At 34.2% G+C, this 21,071-nt stretch overlaps 2 protein-coding genes across 5 annotated transcripts in view; both read left to right on the forward strand.

The window, feature by feature from the left end:
• LOC131394054 (disintegrin and metalloproteinase domain-containing protein 5-like) overlaps positions 1–21,071 on the forward strand; it is a 601,035-nt gene that overhangs the window by 73,279 nt on the left and 506,685 nt on the right. The gene's annotated exons all lie outside the window — the stretch shown is intronic.
• On the forward strand, positions 783–19,768 carry LOC131394056 (disintegrin and metalloproteinase domain-containing protein 5-like). The gene is made up of 3 exons (XM_058525265.1): positions 783–921; positions 4,701–4,884; positions 19,378–19,768. The coding sequence occupies exons 1-3, from the start codon at positions 905–907 to the stop codon at positions 19,510–19,512; spliced, it is 336 nt and encodes a 111-aa protein (XP_058381248.1). The 5' UTR covers positions 783–904; the 3' UTR covers positions 19,513–19,768.

Below are 21,071 nucleotides of genomic sequence, written 5' to 3' on the forward strand. Positions count from 1 at the left end.
GGTGAAAACAATACAGTTCTATGGGTCAGGAATCTAGGAGCAGCTTAGTGGGTGAAATCAAGGTGTCACATAGGGCTGTAGTTGTCTCAGGGTTCAACGTGTGAAGATTTGCTTCCAAGCTCAGTCATGTGGCTGTTGGCTGACTTTAGAAAGTCTGTTTCCAAGTTCACTAATGTAGACCTCTCCATAGGCCTACTTCATGACTGGCTGCCCCAGAGAGAGCAAGGGAGAGTGAGACATAGAATCCAAGAAGTCAGTCTTTTTATAACATATCTTGGAAATGATGACCCATCACTTCTTCTATATTCAGTTAATTGGAAGCAAGTCAATAAGTCCAGCCCATACTCAATGGAGTGGGAATATACAAGGACTTAAATAAAAGAAGGCAGGAATCATTAGGGTCCATTTTAGAGGCTTCCTACTATTAAGAGAATGTAGAATTGATCATTAAAATATTAAAGGTCTTTTGTGTAAAATAATTCAAAGAAGCAATACAATGTGATGTTTAAGACTCTATCAGATTTGCTAAGATAGCTGGTATTGTCATTAAGTAATAGTATTTTGAAATTAAACTATTGTGTTTACTCATTCATGTTTAATGTCTAACATCCAAATGCTTATGTAACTCGACTACAATTGTATCTACATAGGTATCTTAGATGCATTAATAAATTTTAAACATGAGTTTTATATACTAATTTTTGATTATAGTAAATAGTGTTTTCTTTATAACTGAATAGGATTGTTAGCTAATTTCTTTTTTAAAACTTTTCTTTATATTTAGTATCCAGAGGGTTTATCCTTGGAGTCATATACTATCAGTATCGTGCAGTTGCTTGGCTTTAATCTGGGATTGGGTTATGACGATACTGACACCTGCCTTTGTTCAGGAGATATCTGCACAATGTCACCAGATGCAGTGTAAGATAATTTTCTTTATTAAATATACATATTACTTTTTAAAAATTTTTTGGTTAGGAATTTATATACTTCTATTAACCAAACTGAAGTAACTGAAAATTATACAACACTGTACCCAATAACTGCAGAATACACATTCTTTTCGAGTGCAGATGGAGCACACACGAAAATAGGCCTAACATTCCCCAGGCCTCTCCATGCCTGGGGAATCTTTCTTCTTCCTTCCTACCTTCCAGAGTCTGGCTTGTATTTTTCTCTTCTGGCCAGATTGAAGGCACCCTCTAGGGACAAACCGTGAGAATTCTATTATTTCAGTGAATCTGCATAAAGTTAAATGCTTTGATATTTGCATTTAAAACTGGCATTGTACAATATAAGGCTGAATAGTACCATTCCTGTTAATAATTTAAATTAAAAAAATTATTTTGAAAGATATTAAATTGGAAATAAATAATACCATGTCCCATTGAGAGAGAGACTGCTGAAGAAAGGAAAAAGCTTTTTATTTTAGTACCATTAATAGTACTTTTTCCCTGCTTTATAAGCAAGGGGCCCTGCATTTCCGTTTTGCATTGTCTCTTGCAAATTATATAGCCAGTCCTGGTGGTTCCACATCAGCACCAAGACTTGGTATGCTCAGTATGTTTAATCTGAATCATTTTAGTGGGTATGTAGTATTATCTCATATTGGTTTTCATCTGCATTTCCCTAGAGGCTAATGATGTTGAACATATTTTCACGCTTAATAGTTTCGTATATCTTCTATGGTGAAGAGCCTAGTTACACCTTTTGTCCATTTTTTTAAAATAAAAATTGAGATTTTCATGGTCTTATTGAGTTGTAAGAATTGTTTATATATATTCTGGCTATGATTCCTTTACCAGACACATGATTTTCAAATATTTCCTCCATATAGTGCCTTTTTTTAAGAAAATGTTTTTAATTTTGATGAAGTACAGTTTATCAATTTTTTTCTTTTATGCCTCATGGTTTCATAACTCTCATATGCAGTTTCATGATAGATTTTGAGTTTATTGTGCATGTTTAAGTTCATTTTCATTTTGGCCATACAGATTTCCAATTATTCCAATACCACTTATTGAAAAGACCCATCTTTCCCCCATTTAATTGCCTTGGCAACTTTGTCAAAAATAAATTGATCATAAATATGTGGATTTTTTTAAATTGGAGTGTCTATTTTATATCATTACTCTGTATGCCTACCCTTATGGAAAAAAGCATACCGTCTTTATTACTGTAGCTTTATATTGAATTTTGAAATCAGGTAGTGCAAGTCCCCAAGTTTTTTCATCTTTTCCAGTATTTCTCAGCAATGTATTGTATTTTACAGTTTATGTTCCTTTGTTAAATTTATCCTCACATATTTTATTATTTTTTTTGCTATTATGAGTAGAATTGTTTTCTTAATTTCATTTTCAAATTGTTCATTGCTAGTACATAGAAATATAATTGAATTTTGTAGATTGACTTTCTGTGCTGCAAAAACTTCCTAAACTCATTAGAAATTCCAGGAGATTTTATTTTTTGATTCCTTAAGGTTTCCTACAAACAAGTTCTTGTCATCCATGAATAAGAACAGTTTTATTTTTTCCTTTCCATCTATTTTCATGTAATTCTTTTTTCTTGCTTAATTGCACTTGAAATAACTTCAGTCCAGTGTGAATTGATGTGGTGAGAGTGGATATCCTTGACTTGTTTCCAATCTTATGGGAAAAGCATTCAGTTTTTCACGATAAGTATGATGTCAGCTACACTATTTTTTTTAAATAAATATATCTTCTCTTCTAAAATAGTATCTTTAATTCCCTTGTACATCATGTTGTTTTATTACTTTTCTTTATCATTCCAATAACTATCTGACTTATTTCACATATTTATTTTCCGATGTTTATACTTTTTGCCCCTAGCAGATACTTGGTCTACTTTTTACTACATACCACTTGCCTAGAAAAGTGCTCAGTAAATATGCTGCAAAAAATGACCTAATCAACTCAGTATATTTTCTCCTTATTTCATTTTATCCTTTGATTATTGAATCCATGATATCCCCAATTTTTGTAAAGGCACAAAGTAGATAATAACTAAATTTATTTCTTCTCCCCTGTGATAAATCATTTCTTAGAAGAATATTATTTCACCATCTTTTTGAGTGTTTTATTTATATGCTTTATAAAAACTCAGCTTTATGGAGGTATGATTTGTCCACAGTGAAATTTACATACTTTAAGTGTACGAGTTTATGACTTTTGACAAATATATATAAATCTCTGAACCACAGTGTCAGTCAGGCTATGCAACATTTCCGTCTCCATAGAAAGTTCCTTTGTGACCTTTGGCTCTCCTTCTACCTTCCACTCTTGCCCCAGGCAACAACTGATCTGATTTCTGTTTACAATTAGTTTTCCTTGCTCTAGAATTGTAAGACTGTAATTTCTCTGAATTATTTAAACATCTTTCTTTAATTATTTGAGTGTATTTATAGTGGTTCCTTTTAAGTATCTGTATGCCAAATCTGATACCTGGGTCATCTCAGTGTTGATTTCTATTTACTGCTTTTTTTAAATTGACTATAGATCACATTTTCTTATTTCTTTGTATGTCTGTTATTACTATTGGCATATTGGATATTTTTGATAATACAATAGAAAGCGTGGATTCGCCTACCTTCCTCTGAAAATCATTGATTCTTTTCCTACCAGGCAATTCATTTATTAGCTAATCATTTTGAATTTTAAATTCTTGGTTTTATGGTTTGTTAGTATGATCTACAGAAAACTCAAGGTATTTCCAAATCCCTCTAAATTGGCAGGACTGAACTTCCAAACCCGATCTCCTCTGGGGATCTTGTCAAGACTTGAATTTAGGCTCTGTTAAAATTGATGTAGAGAAGATTTTCATATAGGGCAGAGGTCAGCTAACAACAGTTCATAGACCTTTGGCTGGCACCTTGTTTTGTAAAAAGAATTTTATTGAAATATGGCCAGGCTTATTGGTTTAAATATTGTTTATGGCTGCTTTTGCACTAATGGCAGAGCTTAGTAGTTGCACCAGAGTATATGGCATATAAGCCTAGAATATTTATTATCAGGCCCTTTACAGAAAGAGTTTGTCAACCTTTGGTCTAGGGCATAGTCTTTACTCTTAGATCGTCTTGTTTCTTGTGTTTCGGTTGGATGCTGAGCTGCTACCACAGTGCTAACAGCTGTGTCCCTCTGTCAGGACAGGTACTCCTGTGGCCTCTCCCATAGTGTGGTTAAAACATCGGGTTTTTATTTGAAAACTGTTTAATTATGGAGAACAAATATGCTATTAAAGTTAATACAAACATGTGCATGTCAGTATTTACAGAAAAAATACAAAAATGATATAAATACATAAAAAGTATATTAAATACTGAGGCCAAAAATTTAAAATTCAATTGTTTGGCACTGGGAAGGTAAATAAGAATAACACAGTTGCTATGTTTAAAGACTTAATAAAGGTCATAGGATAGGTAAATAATAGTCTTGTTTAAAACAGGATGGATGGCAAGAAAAAGATTTTGGAATTTTTATTTTTCATTACAAGAATTTTCTTGATTAAATGTAAAAACCATATTAAAACATGTTAGCAATGCAATCAATATTTTTAAAAGTGTGCTTATTGTTTTCCATGAAGAATAATGCCCTTTAAATCTCTCTTCAAAATACGGTACATTTGGAGAAATGTAGAGATATACAGCAGTAATTTTTGTTGTGCCCATATTTTTTATATTTTAGGTACTCTGGAGGTGTAAAGGATTTTAGCACCTGTAGTTTGGATGACTTTAAATATTTTGCTTCAAATTCTGGCCTTGACTGTCTTCAGAACATCGTTCCAGAGGTGCCAGTTTACAGACAGAGGAGGGCATGTGGCAATGGAGTGTTGGATCAAGGTGAACAGTGTGACTGTGGCACTCCAGCGGTTAGTATAAAGTTTTTCAAATTTTTTTTATTCCCTATATATGTGTATAATAGTTGGAAAAGATGATAAAGACCCTTGTCTTTTATAAAAATAAATTTGAAAAAGAATATTTGGGGAATACAGAAGCCTTTAAATCTCCTAATTTTGCTATTTTTTTGAAGTGGAGAGCAAAGGTCCTTTAGATAATGTTTCAGGGTCTTCAGATATTACCTTCGGACTTTCTTTAGTGTAGGCATCAGCTCCAAATTTATAATTAGTGATCACAAACAGTGTCTAAGGAGTTCAAGAAATATACCATTAACAATAAGCAGTAAAAAAAACAGACAAACCTCTCAAGACTATAGACTATTACCAATGGGATAGCAAAATGTATTGCTTGCTAATATAGGGAGAAAAAATTTTGCATTGACAGGTGATACCAATTAAAAATATTTTAAAATGAAATCTATCACTTGTAGAAAATATAAAAACATAGAAGTGTTTAATAACACATTTAGTAAAGATGTTTGTAACAAGCTACTTGAAAGATGTATTTAGCACAGTATTATTTCAGTGAATGGAAGTGATACCCACTCTGTAATGCATATAGTAAAGTGTTTAAGAACACATTTAATAAAGAAATTTCTAACAAAGTACTTGAAGAAAAATATGGAACTAAGATCAAACCAAAACAAATATGAAAGATGATAGAGGAGGTATTGACAACAAAGTGAAGTAGTTGTATGAAAACTCTCAGAGATAGCAATTGTAAAATATGGAATATATTAGATATGTAAATATATCTTAAATATATAAATATATATAATGTATTATATACAAATATACACATTTATATATGCTACATATATATACATATATATATGTATATATATATAATAAAGACAAGGGTCTTTATCATCTTTTCCAACTATTATACATATATATATACATATATATATATATATGTATATATATATAATTTAATGGCACTGGAACCTATCCAAATGAAGAAAGAAGCCAGAGGAGCGTACTCTTGAAAAACTGTGGCTGGAATAGGTAGAGATTGTGAAATTATGTCTTTGTAGCCTAAGGGTGCTCCTCCACCTCCATAGCTGTGGCTGAATTAAATGACTGTGGAAAACTGCAGCCCTGCTGACTCAGTGTGGCAGAGAACAGAGTTCAGGGATGAAAGCCACTAGAAATTTAAGGAGAAAATCCTGAAAGTGGGAGAATCATGAAAGTGGTGAGGCCTCAAATCTGATTATTAACTGTATGAATATGCATGGGCCAGAAACACCCCATGGGGCAGGAGAGAAGGGTGAGACCCTTGAAAGACACAGGTGTATCAGGTGAGCTCTGTGAGATTGATAATGTTTTTAGAGACTATTTTCCAACTACGTGCAACTCAGGCAGCAGAAATCTGCAGCCATATTGGTTTCAGATGTCAGAATACAGAGCCTCAGACTGGAACTGCAACTGGAAGTTAAAGAGGGATCTTCAGAAACAAGGAAACTGCAGATAGATTGTACTCTAAAATCTAAGTGTGGCCTCTGCCTACATCATTGGCTGAACGCTACGTTACATCAGGGAATGAAGCTAAACATTCAGCAGATGGAAGCCATCTGAGCTGAGCAGAGATAGCTGCTGCACATTGCAAGGGAGACAAAGTTTATAGTTTATGCCCAGGCAACTCCACTCCCTGCTAGGACATCTCCAGAAGGACACAGCTGAATACAGTCATTGTATCATTTTCTCTATAATGCCCAACTTATTAACCAAAAATTACTAGACATTCAGAGAAACAGGAAAGTGTGAACCATATTCAGGAAAATAGGCAGTTAAGGGAAACTGACTCTGAGTCCAAGATGTTGTATTTAGCGGATAAAGACTTCAGAGTAGTTGTTTTGAGTGTATTAAGAGAATTAAAGGAAATTATGCTCAAATAATTTAAGGAAAAATTAACTTAATGAGTGAGCAGCTAAGGGATCTCAATGGATAAATAACCATAAAAACATATAACCTTAAAGTCTAGAAGTGACATGTACAATAACTTAAATGAAAAATTCATTGGATGGGCCCAAAAGCACGAGACGTGTCAGAATAAAGAGTCCATGAACTTGACAATAGAGCATTAAGATCTGTAAAATCTGTAGAACAGAGAGAAAAAAAGTTGAAGAAAAATGAACAAAACCTCAGGGACCTGAAAGGAAATGTTAAGCAGCCCAATATAGGTGTAATTGGATTTCAAGATAAAGAAAAGAGAAAAAATGCAGCAGAAACAAAATATTTGCAGGAATAATGCCTACTATTTTCCATATTTGAAGAAAAACATTTACTTACATGTCGCAGATGCTCAGATAACTATAAGTAGATAGACACAAAGAAAACCAATTCTATATACAGCACAGTAAGACCTCTCAAAGCCTTGAGATAAAAGAAAAGTTTAATTGCAGCCTGAAAAAAATACACATTAGATATGGGGTCCAATGATACAAAATATAGCTGACTTCTTATCACAAATAATGGAGGTCAGTAGACTTTGGAATGACAAATTAAAAGTGCTGAAAGAGGGCCAGCCCCAGTGGTCTAGTGGTTAAGTTCAGCACAGGCTGCTTCAGTGGCCTGGGTTCGGTTCCTGGGCATGGACCGACACCACTCATCTGTCAGTGGCCATGCTGTGGCAGCAGCTCACATACAAAATAGAGGAAGATTGGCAACAGATGTTAGCTCAGGGCAAATCTTCCTCAGCAAAAAAGAAAAAAAAAGTGCTGAAAGAAAAAAAAAGTTAACAACCAAAAATTCTATACCCAAAGAAATTATCCTTTAAAATAGAAGCAAATAAAGTTATTCTCAGTTAAGCAAAAGCTGAGACAATATATAATGGCCTCTAAGTTGCACTACAAAAAATGGTAAGAATTTGAAATTCTTCAGGCTGAAGGGCCAAGGCAGTAGATGACCAGTCGGATCTAGAGAAAGAAAGATGAGCACAGGAAACTATAAATATGTGGGTAATATAAATAATTATATATGTTTTTTCTTTTCTTCTCTTAATTTCACTATGCTATATACAGGTACACATATGTAAATATATGCACACATATACTATGCATTCATATATAAATACACACAAACACATGTATATATAAATATGTATACACATGTACATACATATGTGTTTACTTAGGTACATATATACTCACATGTAAATATGGATGTGTATGTGCTTATGGATGTACATATGTATATATACATATAAACACAAATACACATACACATGGATGTGTATATATGTGTGTGTATCTATATATCTACATCTATACAATAACAATGATAGCACTAAAGATGGAAGAGGAAATTAAAATAAATTTTGCAAACTTTCTATAATTTACCTAAAGAAAATCAATATTAACTCTAAGTGGATTATAGTACTTTAAAAATACTTACTGTAAATACTAGAGCATATATTGAAAAATTATGCAGAGATATAGCTAAAAAACCTATAGAGGAGTTAAAATGAAATGCTCAACATACTTCATTAACACAAAATAAGTCAAGAAAGGAAGAATCGCAGAACAAAAATAAGATGAGACAAATAGGAAACAAACAGCAAAATGACAAATTGAAATACACACATATTAATAATTGTATTAAATGTAAATAGGCAAAACACTGATCTAAAGGCACAGATTGTCTGACTAGATTAAAATCAAGAATCAGTTACATACTTATCCATATTGACGGAAAAAGAAAGATATAACAAGCACACAGTAAATATGAGACAGCTATAGTGACTATATTAATATAACAAGTAGACAGATATAGTAATGCTTCGAAATGATAGAAAGATAAATACATAAAGAAGATACAATAATAAACATATATATACATTTACAATAATATATCATATGCACACAGAAATACATACACATGTTAGATCTTCAAGTTTCATGAAGCAATCACTGACAGAACTAAATGGAGAAACAGATAAATCCACTATTGTATTTGGAGGTAGGTTTCCTTTGGATCTCTCAGTACGCGATAGAACAACTAGACAAAAAGATCAGTAAGGATCTAGGAGACCTGAACAATACTATCAACGACCTTAATATAAGTGATATTTACCGGCCACTATATTTAATAACTAAATATAAACATTCTTTTCAAGTGCTCTTTGAATATTCATCAAGATAAAATATATTCTTGGCCATGAAATAAATCTCAGCATATTTATTTTGTGTTGAGAATTAAATTAGAAATCAACAATAATAAGATATCTTAAAAAGTCCCCAAATACTTGGAAAATAAATGATCACTTCTAAATGGCCCATGGCTCAAAGAAGAAATCACAAAGGCAATTAGAATATATTTTTAACAGTATGCAAATGAAAACATGTCAAAATCTATGAGATTCAGCTAACACAGTGTTTTGAGTAAAATCTATAGCTTTAGATGCTTATGTTAGAGAAGAAGAAAGGTCTGAAATCAATTCTTTAGAATGCTACTTTGGGGAACTAAAATATTAGTCTAAATTAAATCCAAAATAAATAGAAGGAAGTAATGATAAAGATAAAAGCAGAAATCAATGAGGTAGAAACCAGAGAATGAAAATCAATGAAAATAAAAACTGGTGCTTTGGAAAAAATCAATATACTTGATAAACCTCTCACTGTGCTGATGAAGGAAAAATGAGACAAAAACAAATTAATAATATCAGGAATGACAGAGGGCACATTTCTACAGATTCTACATACATTAAAATAAGGAATATTAAAAACTACTTTACACGACTAAATTTTGCAATTTAGTTGAAATTGGCAAGTTTCTTAAAAGACTCAAATTATCACAGCTGATAGAAGAGAAAATTTGAATATCTCTATATTCAGTGAGGAAATTAAATTTGCAATTAAAATATTTTTCACAAAGAAACTCCAAACGCATATTTCTTCACCAGTGAATTTTATCAAACATATAAGGAAGAAATAATGCCAATTATACGTGAATCTTCTGATAATAGATGAAGGAGGCAGTTTGCAACTCATTTCATAAAGGGAGTATTGGTCTGAAGTCAAAACCTGACAAGACATTTAAAAGAAAAGAAAATCACAACAATATCCCTCATGAACAATATATAAATAGTTTAATAAGTCTTGATCAAATAGGGTTTATCCCAGGACTACAAGGTTGTTTTAACATATGAAAGTCATTCAATGTAATTCACCATAATAACAGAGTAGATGAAGAATAAAAGCATTTGAGAAAATTTAGCACTAATTCATTATAAACTCTCTCAGCATTCTACGAATAGAAGAGAACCTCCTCACTCTAATAAAGTACATCTCTGAAAAACCTACAACTATGATCATACTTACTGGTGAAAGACTCAATGTTTCCCCCTAATATCTGGAGCAAGGCAAAGATGTTCATTCTCACCACTTTCATCCAACATTGTAGTGGATGCTACAGCCATTGCAGTAGGGCAAGATAGAGAAACACATATGATTGAAAAGGAAGAAATAAAACTGTCTTTAATCAAGCTCAATTTGGTCACATGAGTAGAGACTCCTAAGCAATCTCCCCCAAAAAGCTACCAAAACTAATTACTGAATGCAAGTCACTGGATACAAGGTCAATATAAAAAAATTCAGCTGGATTCCTATGTATAAGCAATAAACAGGTGGGGAGTGAAATGAAAAGTACACTTCCATATATATTGTTTCAAAAAACGTGAAATATATGGAGGTAAATTTAACAGAATATGTGGAAGACCTGAACAATAAAAACTTAAATTGCTCAGAGAAATGAAAGAAGATTAAAATGAATGGAGACATATCCCATTTTCATGGATTGGAAGACACAATATTGTTAAGATTTCAGCTCTACATAAATTGATCTATACATTCAACACAATCCCAATCTAAACTACCCATTTTTTGTAGAAATTGACAAACTGATACTACAATTTACATGGAAATGCAAAGGACCTGGAATAGACAAAGCATTAAAAGAAAAAGAACAAAGGAGGAGCACATACACTCATTTTCTATAAATTTCAAAATTTTCTATAAAGCTATAATCAAGATAATGTGCTATTGGACAAAGCATACATATATACCTTAATGGATCAGTATAGAGAATCCAGAAATAAAATGATTTTTGTATGGTCAAGTGATTTTCTGCCAATATGTTAAGGTAATTCGATGGATGAAGAAAATCTTTTCAACAAAGGTGTTGTATGAACTGGACATCCATGTAAATAAAATAAACCTTGACCTCTCACCATACACAAAAATCAACTTGAGGATTCTGGGATGATGAAGGCATAAGAGGACTCTGAACTCACATCCTCCCATGGCCACAACAAATCTACAACTATCTGTGGAACAGTTACCTCTTAGAGAGATCTGGAAACTGGATTAAAAAAAACCCACAATAAGGGACAACACTGACAGGGGTGGAAGAGGCAGAAATATGCCTTGGCTGAGGAAGAAACCATATCCTAGCCATGGTGCTTCATGGCTGGGAGCAATCTTAAAGGTATGAATCTTTGCCCAGAGGAGCGTGGGGCATCTGAGCAGGAGATCTATGCCACAACAGGTGTCCCAGCCTTTGAATTCAGCACAACCAAGGTGAGTTCCCATAATACCTGGCTTTGCTAGCTTTTCAAACCAAGGAGAATACACCCAGAAAAACTATTGAACTTTAGAGAAAGAAAAGCCTACTCAAAAACGGCCCACATACAGATTCACTCGTTCCAGAAACCAACACAAAAACACCAAAAACAAAGCTTTACAGTTCTTTGGTAAAAGAGATTCACTTGCTAAGCTCTAGGGCCCATATAGGTGGGGTTTGTGGGGTCTCCGCAGTGTTGCAAGTGGGTCTGCCTCAGTGGAGCATGTGTGTGGGGTGGGCCTGCGTTGGCAGGGTTTGTGGGCCCGTGGGCCCCTGGGCTGTGGGAATGTCAGCCACAGCAGACTTGTGCTGCTGGCCATCTCTAACAGCCACACAGGGGATCTACCCCACATTTCCATCCCTGAAATGATTGTGTGCTGCCATGCCTGGGCCCAGCCACACCCGTCTGTGCTCCTGAAAGAGCTGACAATAGTGTCACACCACAGCGAGCCTCATTGGAGGCCTGCAGCAATCATGAGCCCCTGAGCCTAGCAACCAGTCACACTGGGGGCCAGACTCACTTAACAACAAAGGAGCAGCAGTTGTGTGCTATTAGACCTTGCAGCCAGCTGTGCCAGGGCTTGCCCCCTGCAATAAAGTGACTAAGGTGACCATAGCAGCCACACATGGCTGAGCCTTACAATCAGCTGGCCCAGGGGCCAGCCTAGGCTACCTGTGCACCCGTAACAAGAGCAACTCTGCCACAACAGAAGGGCACATGTAGCCCACACAGGGGACACTCCTGGAACATTTGGAACAGATGATGAGAGGGAAGCACATTGCTGGGCCTCATAAGGCATCTCTTATAGAAGGCCACATTTCCGAGATCAAGAGACGTAGCTGATCTACCTAATACATAGATATAGGCACAGAAATGTAGGCAAAATGAGGAAACAAAAGGAATATGTTCCAAATAAGGGAACAGGATAAATCCTCAGAAAGATAACTAAATGAAAGAGAGAAACACTGTACCTGATAAAGAGTACAAACTATTAGTCATAAGGATGGTCATTGATCTTGGGAAAAGAATAGATGAACACAGTGAGAACTTCAACAAGGAACTGGAAAATATAAAAAAGAACCAATCAGAGCTGAAGAATACAATGATGGAAATGAAAAATTCACCAGAGGGAATCAACAAGAGTAGATGACACAGAAGAATGGGTCAGTGATCTGGATGAAAGAGCAGAGGAAATCACCAAAGGTGAGCAGAAAAAAGTAAAAGGAATTAAAAAAAAACCAGGGATGGTGTAAGGGACCTCTGGGACAACATCAAGGATACTAACATCTGTATTATAGGTGTCCCAGAAGGAGAGAGAGAGAGACAAAGGGGCAGAGAACCTATTTGAAGAAATAATAGCTGAAAACTCCCCTAACCTGAGGAAGGAAACAGACATCCAGGTACAGGAGCAAGGGAGCCCCAAACCAGATGAACCCAAAGAGGCCCACACCAAGACACATTATAATTAAAATGTCAAGAATTAAAGATAAAGAGAGAATCCTAAAAGCTGCACGAGAAAGGCAACAAGTTAGATACAAAGGACACCCCATGAGGCTATCAGCTGACTTCTCAGCAGAAACCTCACAGGCTAGAAGGGAGTGGCATGATGTATGCAAAGTAATTAAAGGAAAAAACCTACAGCCCAAAATATTCTACCTGGCAAGGTTATCATTCAGAATGGAAGGAGAGAGAAAGAGTTTTCCAGACAAGCGAAAACTATAGGAGTTTATCACTACTAAACCAGCCGTATAAGAAATATTGAAAGGACTTATTTAAGTGGAAAATAAAAGACCACAGATAGGAATAAGAAAATTATCAAAGAAAAATTATGACTGATAAAGGCAAATTTACAGTAAAGGTGGTGGATCAACCACCTATAAAGCTAGTATGAAGGTCAAAAGGCAAAAGTACTGAAAATATCTATCTCCATTATAACAGGTTAAGCGATACACACACGCATACACAAAAGAGGTTAAATATGATAACAGAAACATAAAATGTAGGGGAAGAGGAGTAAAAGTGTAGGGCTTTAATAAGAGGTCAAACTTAAGAGACCATCGACTTAATATATATTGCTATTTACCTTTGTTGTTATATATGAACCTCATGGTAATCACAAACCAGAAACCTATAATAAATACACAGAAAATGAAGAGAAAGAAACACAAACATAGTACTAAAGAAAGCTATCAAATCACAAAGGAAGAGAGCAAGAGAAGAAGAAAGGAACAGAGAAGAACTACTAAAACACCCAGAAAATAGTAACAAAATGACAATGAGTACCTCCTTATCAATAGCTACTTTAAATGTCAATGGACTAAATGCTCCAATCAAAAGACATAGGGTGGCTGAATGGATAAAAACCCAAGACCCATATATATGCTGCATAGAAGAGACATACTTCAGACCTAAAGCCACTCACAAACTGAAAGTGAAGGGATGGAAAAAGATACTCCATCTGAATGGCAATGAAAAGAAAGCTGGGGTAATAATACTCATATCAGACAAAATAGACTTTAAAACAAAAATGTTCACAAGAGACAAAGAAGGGCACTACATAATGATCAAGGGAACAATCCAACAAGAGGATATAACACTCATCAATATCTATGCACCCAACGTAGGAACACCTAAATATATAAGCAATTATTAACAGACATTAAAGGAGAAATGGATAGTAACAGAAAAATAGTGGGGGACTTGAACACTTCACTTACATCAATGGATAGATCATCCAAGTAAAGATCAATAAGGAAACATTGGCCTTAAATGACATATTAGACCAAATGGGTTTAGTAGATATATGCAGAACATTCTGTCCAAAAACTGCAGAATACACATTGTTTTCGAATGCACATGGAACATTCTCCAGGATAGAGCACATATTAGGCCACAAAATAAGACTCAATAAATTTAAGAAGATTGAAATCATATCAAGCATCTTTTCTGACCACAATGGTGTAAAACTAGAAATCAACTATAAGAAGAAAACTGGAAAAGCCACAAATATGTGGATATTAAACAAAATGCTACTTAACAACTATTGGGTCAATGGAGAAATCAGAGTAGATGTCAAAAAATACCTGGAGACAAATGAAAATGAAAATACTACATGCCAAAATTTATGGGATACAGCAAAAGTGGTTTTGGTATCAGGGGAAGTTTATAACAAACTAAGAGGGAAGTTTATAGCAAACAGGCCTACCTCAACAAACAACAAAAGTCTCAAATAAACAATCTAACAATACACCTAAAGGAACTAGAATAAAAGAACAAAAAAAGCACAAAATCAGTAGAAGGAAGAAAATAAAAATCAGAGCAGAAATAAATGCAAAAGAGATTTAAAAAACAATAAAAATATCAATGAAACTAAGATCTGGTTCTTTGAAAAGATAAACAAAATTGACAAACCTTTGGCTAGACTCACAAGAAAAAAAGAGAGAAGGCTCACATAAAATCAGAAGCGAAAGTGGAGAAATTACAATGATACCACAGAAATACAAAGGATTAAGAGAATACTATGAAAAGCTATACACCAACAAATTTGATAATCTAGAAGAAATGGATAAATTCTTAGAATCATACAACCTTCCAAAACTGAATTAAGAAGAAATAGAAAATCTGAATAGACCGATCCCTAGTAAGCAGATAGAAACAGTAATCAAAAACCTCCCCCAAAAACAAAAGTCCAGGGCCAGACAGCTTCCCTGGTGAATTCTATCAAACATTCAAAGAAGATTTAATACCTATCCTTCTCAAACTCTTCCAAAAAATCGAAGAGGTGGGAACACTTACTAGCTCATTCTGCAAGGCCAACACTACCCTGATACCAAAACTAGAAAAGGACAACACAAAAAAGAAAATTACAGGCCAATATCACTGATGAACATAGATGCAGAAATCCTCAACAAAATACTAGTAAATCAAATACAACAATACCCCAAGATCAAGTGGAATTTATTCCAGGGATTCAGGGATGTGTCAACATCTGGAAATCAATCAACATGATACATCACATTAACAAAATGAAGAATAAAAATCATATGATTATCTCAATAGCTGAAGAGAAAGCATTTGGCAAGATACAGCATACATTTATGATAAAAATTCTGAATAAAATAGGTATAGAAGGAAAGCACCTCAACATAATAAAGGCCATATCTGACAAACCCACAGCTAACATCATAATTCATGGTGAAAAACTGAAAGCCATCCCTTTAAGAATAAGAACCAGACAAGGATGCCCACTCTCACCACTCTTATTTAACATAGTGTTAAAAGTCCTGGCCAGAGCAATCAGTCAAGAAAAAGAAATAAAAGGGATCCAAATTGGAAAGGAAGAAGTAAAACTGTCATTATTTGCAGATGACATGATTTTATATACAGTAACCCCTAAACAATTGACCAAAAAATGATTAGAAATAATAAGCGAATACAGTCAAGTTGCAGGGTAGAAAATCAACATACAAAAATCAATTGCATTTCTATACACTAACAACAAAATATCACAAAGAGAAATTAAGACTACAATCCCATTTACAATTGCAACAAAAAGAATAAAATGCCTGAGTAAATTTAACCAAAGAGGTGAAAGGCCTTTCACTGAAAACTATAAAACACTTTTTTTTTAAAGATTTTATTTATTAATTATTTTTTTCCCACACAAAGCCCCAGTAGATAGTTGTATGTCATAGCTGCACATTCTTCTAGTTGCTGTATGTGGGACGTGGCCTCAGCATGTCCAGAGAAGCGGTACGTCGGTGCGAGCCCGGGATCTGAACCCGGGCCGCCAGCAGCGGAGCGTGCGCACTTAACCGCTAAGCCACGGGGCCGGCCTATAAAACACTTTTGAAAGCAATCAAAGAAGACACAAAGAAATGGAAAGATATTTACATGGTTAAAATGTCCATACTTCCTAAAGCAATCTACAGATTCAATGCAATCCCTATCAAAGTCCCAATGACATTTCTCATGGAAATAGAACAAAGAATCCCAAAATTTATATGGAACAACAAAAGACCCAGATAGCCAAAGGACTACTGAGGAAAAAAAAAAAAAAAAGCTGGAGTTATCACACTCCCTGATTTCAAAGTATACTATAAAGCTATAGTAATCAAAACAGCATGGTACTGGCACAAAAACAGACACACAGATCAATGGAACAGAACTGAGAGCCCAGAAACAAACCCACACATCTATGGACAGCTAATTTTTGACAAGGGAGCCAAGAACGTACAATGGAGAAAGGAAAGTCTCTTCCAATAAATGATGTTGGGAAAACTGGACAGCCACATGCAAAAGAATGAAAGTAGACCATTGTCTTACACCATACACAAAAAATAACTCAAAATGGATTAAAAACTTGAATGCAAGACCTAAAACTATAAAATTCCTAGAAGAAAACTATAGGCAGTATGCTTTTTGACTTCAGTCTTAGGAGTATCTTGTTGAATACCATGTCTTACCAGGCATGAGAAACAAAAGAAAAAAATAAACAAATGAGAGTACATCAAACTAAAACCCTCTGCACAGCAAAGAAAACCACCAACAAAATGAAAAGATAATTGGGATAAGATATTTGCAAACCATGTATCTGAGAAGGGGTTAATATCAAAAAAATATAAAGAACTCATATAACTCAATAATAACAAAAAAACCTATTAAAATGGGCAAAGATCTAAACAGACATTTTTCTAAAGAAGATGTACAGATGGCCTATAGGCACGTGAAAAAATGTTCAACATCACTAATTATTAGGGAAGTGCAAATCAAAACTGCAATGAGATACCACCTTACACCCGTCAGAATGGTGTAATTAACAAGATAAGAAATAACAAGTGTTGGAGAGGATGTGGAGAAAAGGGGACCCTCATACACCTGCTGGTGGGAATGTAAACTTCACAACCACTATGGAAAACAGTATGGAGATTCCTCAAAAAATTAAGAATAGAACTACCATATGATCCAGCTATTCCACTTCTGGGTATTTTTCCAAAGAACATAAAAACACTAAGTCAGAAAGATATTTGCACCCGTATGTTCATTGTGGCATTATTCACAATAGCCAAGACTTGGAAGCAACCTAAGGGCCCATCAATGGATGAATGGATAAAGAAGATGTGGTATATATACACAATAGAATACTCTTCAGTCATAAAAAGATGAAATCTTACCATTTGTGACTACATGGGGTAATAGGGCACATATGTATGGTGATGGATGATAATTAGTCTTTGGGTGGTGAACATGATATAGTCTATACAGAAATCGAAGTATAATGATGTACACCTGAAATTTATATAATGTTATAAACCAATGTTACCTCAATAAAAAATTAACATGAAATGGCTCAAGGACCTAAATATAAAAGCTAAAATTCTAAAGCTTTTAGGGTAAAACATAGAAAACACTCTTTTTGAACCTGTGGTAGGGAAAAATTTCTTATATGCCAAATAAGAATGAGGTTTTAAAGAAAAAAGTGATAAATTGTACTTCATCAAATTTAGAAACTTTTTCTCTTAGTCTCTGTCAAGAAAAATAAAATGGCAAGCTTCAGGATGGGAGAAAATATTTATAATTCACATATATTTAAATATATATGAATAAATATAAATTAAATGAATAAATAAATATAAATTATATGAATAAATAAATTAAATGAGTAAATATAAAAATATATTCAAAAGCCAATTCAAAGACTTTTATTCAAATACATAAAAAGACAGTTAAGAATTCTGGTTTCCAGTCTGACATGTGAGAAGTTTAGAAGTTGCCACTCAGTCCTTACAATAAATAAAAGCTAGACAAATTGAAAAAGCAACAACTCTTCTTAGATCCATCATGAGGTCACAGACCAAAACACTGCCCCTTAAACTGGAAAGATTGACAGGTGAATACAGAGAACACAACTTACTGGAGTAGCTGAACCCTTTTGGGAACCAGTGCCTAGGTAAGAAAACCTGAATTGTAGTTGAGAAATTGCTGGATCTTAAAAAGGTCTGCCCTTACATATACAAAGTTGGATTGAAAAAAACAAAACAACTAAGAATAACCAAACATTTGATTAAAAGAAACAGTATGAAAAAAAAGCTACCAAGAGAATATTTAAATTTTGAGTACACAAGTCAATATATGAAATAAATAACTTTTTAAAAATATAATACTGCTGCCTATGGTCAAGTTGTTCACTGAAAATACCAATAAAAAATACCAATAACAAAAAAGACAAAAGCAGAAACTCAAACTTCTCATATTGGCAAACTACCTAATTTAGAACAAACTTACTATTGAAGACTAGAAAGCTGATTGAAGGCACTGACTCTTATAACATATAAGTAAGTATGGGGCCAACATCCAAGTTAAATCAAATCTGGATAGATTAGCCTGGCTTCTGGGACCACTTTTTTTAGGGTTGAGGTTTGAGGTTTTGCCATTTCAGAGAGACGAGCCGGGAGTCTGAATGTTGCTTTTGACAGCTTCACATCAGAGAAATTCTATATGTGAGTGGATTTTGCTTATACAATTTATTATAAAAGCAAGAATATAAGAAAATGTTTGAAAAGAATGGTAGTTAACAAGGTATATAATAACTATTTCCTCTAAGGTTTTGAGTCCACAGTAGTATGTTAATATTGTTCAAGTCATGTGGAATGTATTGAAACAACACATTTCTTTTACTAACTGGTGAATGAGATGTTGATCTCTATAATTCTCATACAAAGAATGGGATTACTGAAACTGTGAATTTAAGAAAAGCTTCATACTTTGTAAAGAAATTCTGTGTTGCAGTTTTCTCTGATGGTACCTAATCATACATGATTGAATAACAGAGCATTTGTTTACAGAATTGTACTCATAAAAAGTGCTGTGATGCTAGAACATGTACATTGAAAAAGGGTAAAGTCTGTGGTTCTGGGGAATGCTGCACAAAAAATTGCAAGGTAAGAGGCAATTTGTATTTTAGAATAGCTCAGCATTAACTTCTGGAAATACTTGTTTCAGGGAGATGGAAAACATGTCATATAGCATATTCAGCCCTTCCCATTATATCATATCAAGCAACATTGGACCCACTCTCACACTTCAGTCCATTCAGTAATTTATCATTTCCACGTCTCGCATGTACATAATGCCTGATGCTTCTCCTCTCCAGACTTGGCTTCCCATTTGTATACCTTGTTACAAATCTTTCTTGTACCCACTGAGATTTCTCTATGATCAACATATATCTGGAGCAAACCCTCATAAGGTCTTATTTTCTAACACTTTATCTCACGCGGGATCAGGAAGTTAGATTAGTTCTTTGTGTTGACTAAATTCTCTTCACTGTCTTCTGGAAAGTCCTCTGTTCCTTTGCAAGTCATTCAATTATTGTTACAATCATTCAATCCCTCTTTCTTGAAAGCATTTAAAGAATTCCTAATAATTGCCCCACACCCAGCACAATTCACTGGAATCTAAGGAAAAAAGAAACTCCTGAACAAAGTAAATGGCAAATGTCTGTAAGATTGGAGGAAGAATCTGCTTTTATATTTAAAAATTTTTTTCACCAGCTTTGTTAAGATATAGTTGACATATAACAATGTGTAAGTTTAAGGTGTACAACATAATGATTTGATCTAAGTATATATTGTGAAATCATTACTATAAATTATGGTTAGTTTATTATTATCAATTATAATAATATTATAATTAAGGTTAGTTTACGCATTTACCACTTCACATACTGAGAGCTTTTAAGATTTACTATCTTAGCAACTTTCAAGTATATAATACATTATTGTTAACTATAGTCAACATGCTGTACATTATATCCCCAGACTTATTCATTTTATAGCAGAAAATTAGTACCCTTGACCAACATCTTCCCATTTCCCCCACCTAGCGGCCCCTGGCAACCACCAATATACTCTCTGTTTTGATGAGTTTGGCTTTTTAGCATTCCACATACAGGTGAGATCATACAGTATTTGTCTTTCTCTTGTCTGACTTATTTCACTTAGCATAATGCCCTCAAAGTTCATCTGTGTTGTCACAAATGGCACGATTTCCTTCTTTTTTATAGCTGAATATTATTCCGTTGCATATATACACTACATTTTTTTAATACATTCATCCATTGATGGACACTTAGGTTGTTTCCATGTCTTGGCTATTGTAAATAATGCTGCAACGAACATAGGGGTGCACATATTTCTTAAAGATACTGATTTTATATCCTTCAGATATATATCCAGAAAAGAGATTCCTGGATCAATAGTAGTTCTATTTTTAATTTTTCAGGGAACCTCTATTCTCTTTTCTGTGGTGGCTATACCAATTTACATTCCCACTGAAAGTGCACAAGAATTCCCTTTACATCCTTGCCAGCACTTGATATCTCTTATCTTTTGATAATAACCATTCTAACAGGTGTGAGGTGATATCTTATTGTGGTTTTGATTTGCGTTTCCTGATGGTTAGTGATCTTAAGCACCTTTTTGTGTACCTGTTGACAATGTGAATATCTTCTTTGGAAAAATGTGTATTCAGGTGCTTT

The sequence above is a fragment of the Diceros bicornis genome, chromosome 29 (assembly GCF_020826845.1).
Source record: "Diceros bicornis minor isolate mBicDic1 chromosome 29, mDicBic1.mat.cur, whole genome shotgun sequence".
Lineage (NCBI taxonomy): Eukaryota > Metazoa > Chordata > Mammalia > Perissodactyla > Rhinocerotidae > Diceros > Diceros bicornis.

What these genes read in the sequence shown, in the direction of transcription:
- LOC131394056 (XM_058525265.1), top strand. An exon ending in GTGACTGTGGCACTCCAGCG is followed by an intron (nt 4,885 to 19,377) that starts GTTAGTATAAAG and finishes ATTTGTTTACAG; the next exon opens with AATTGTACTCATAAAAAGTG.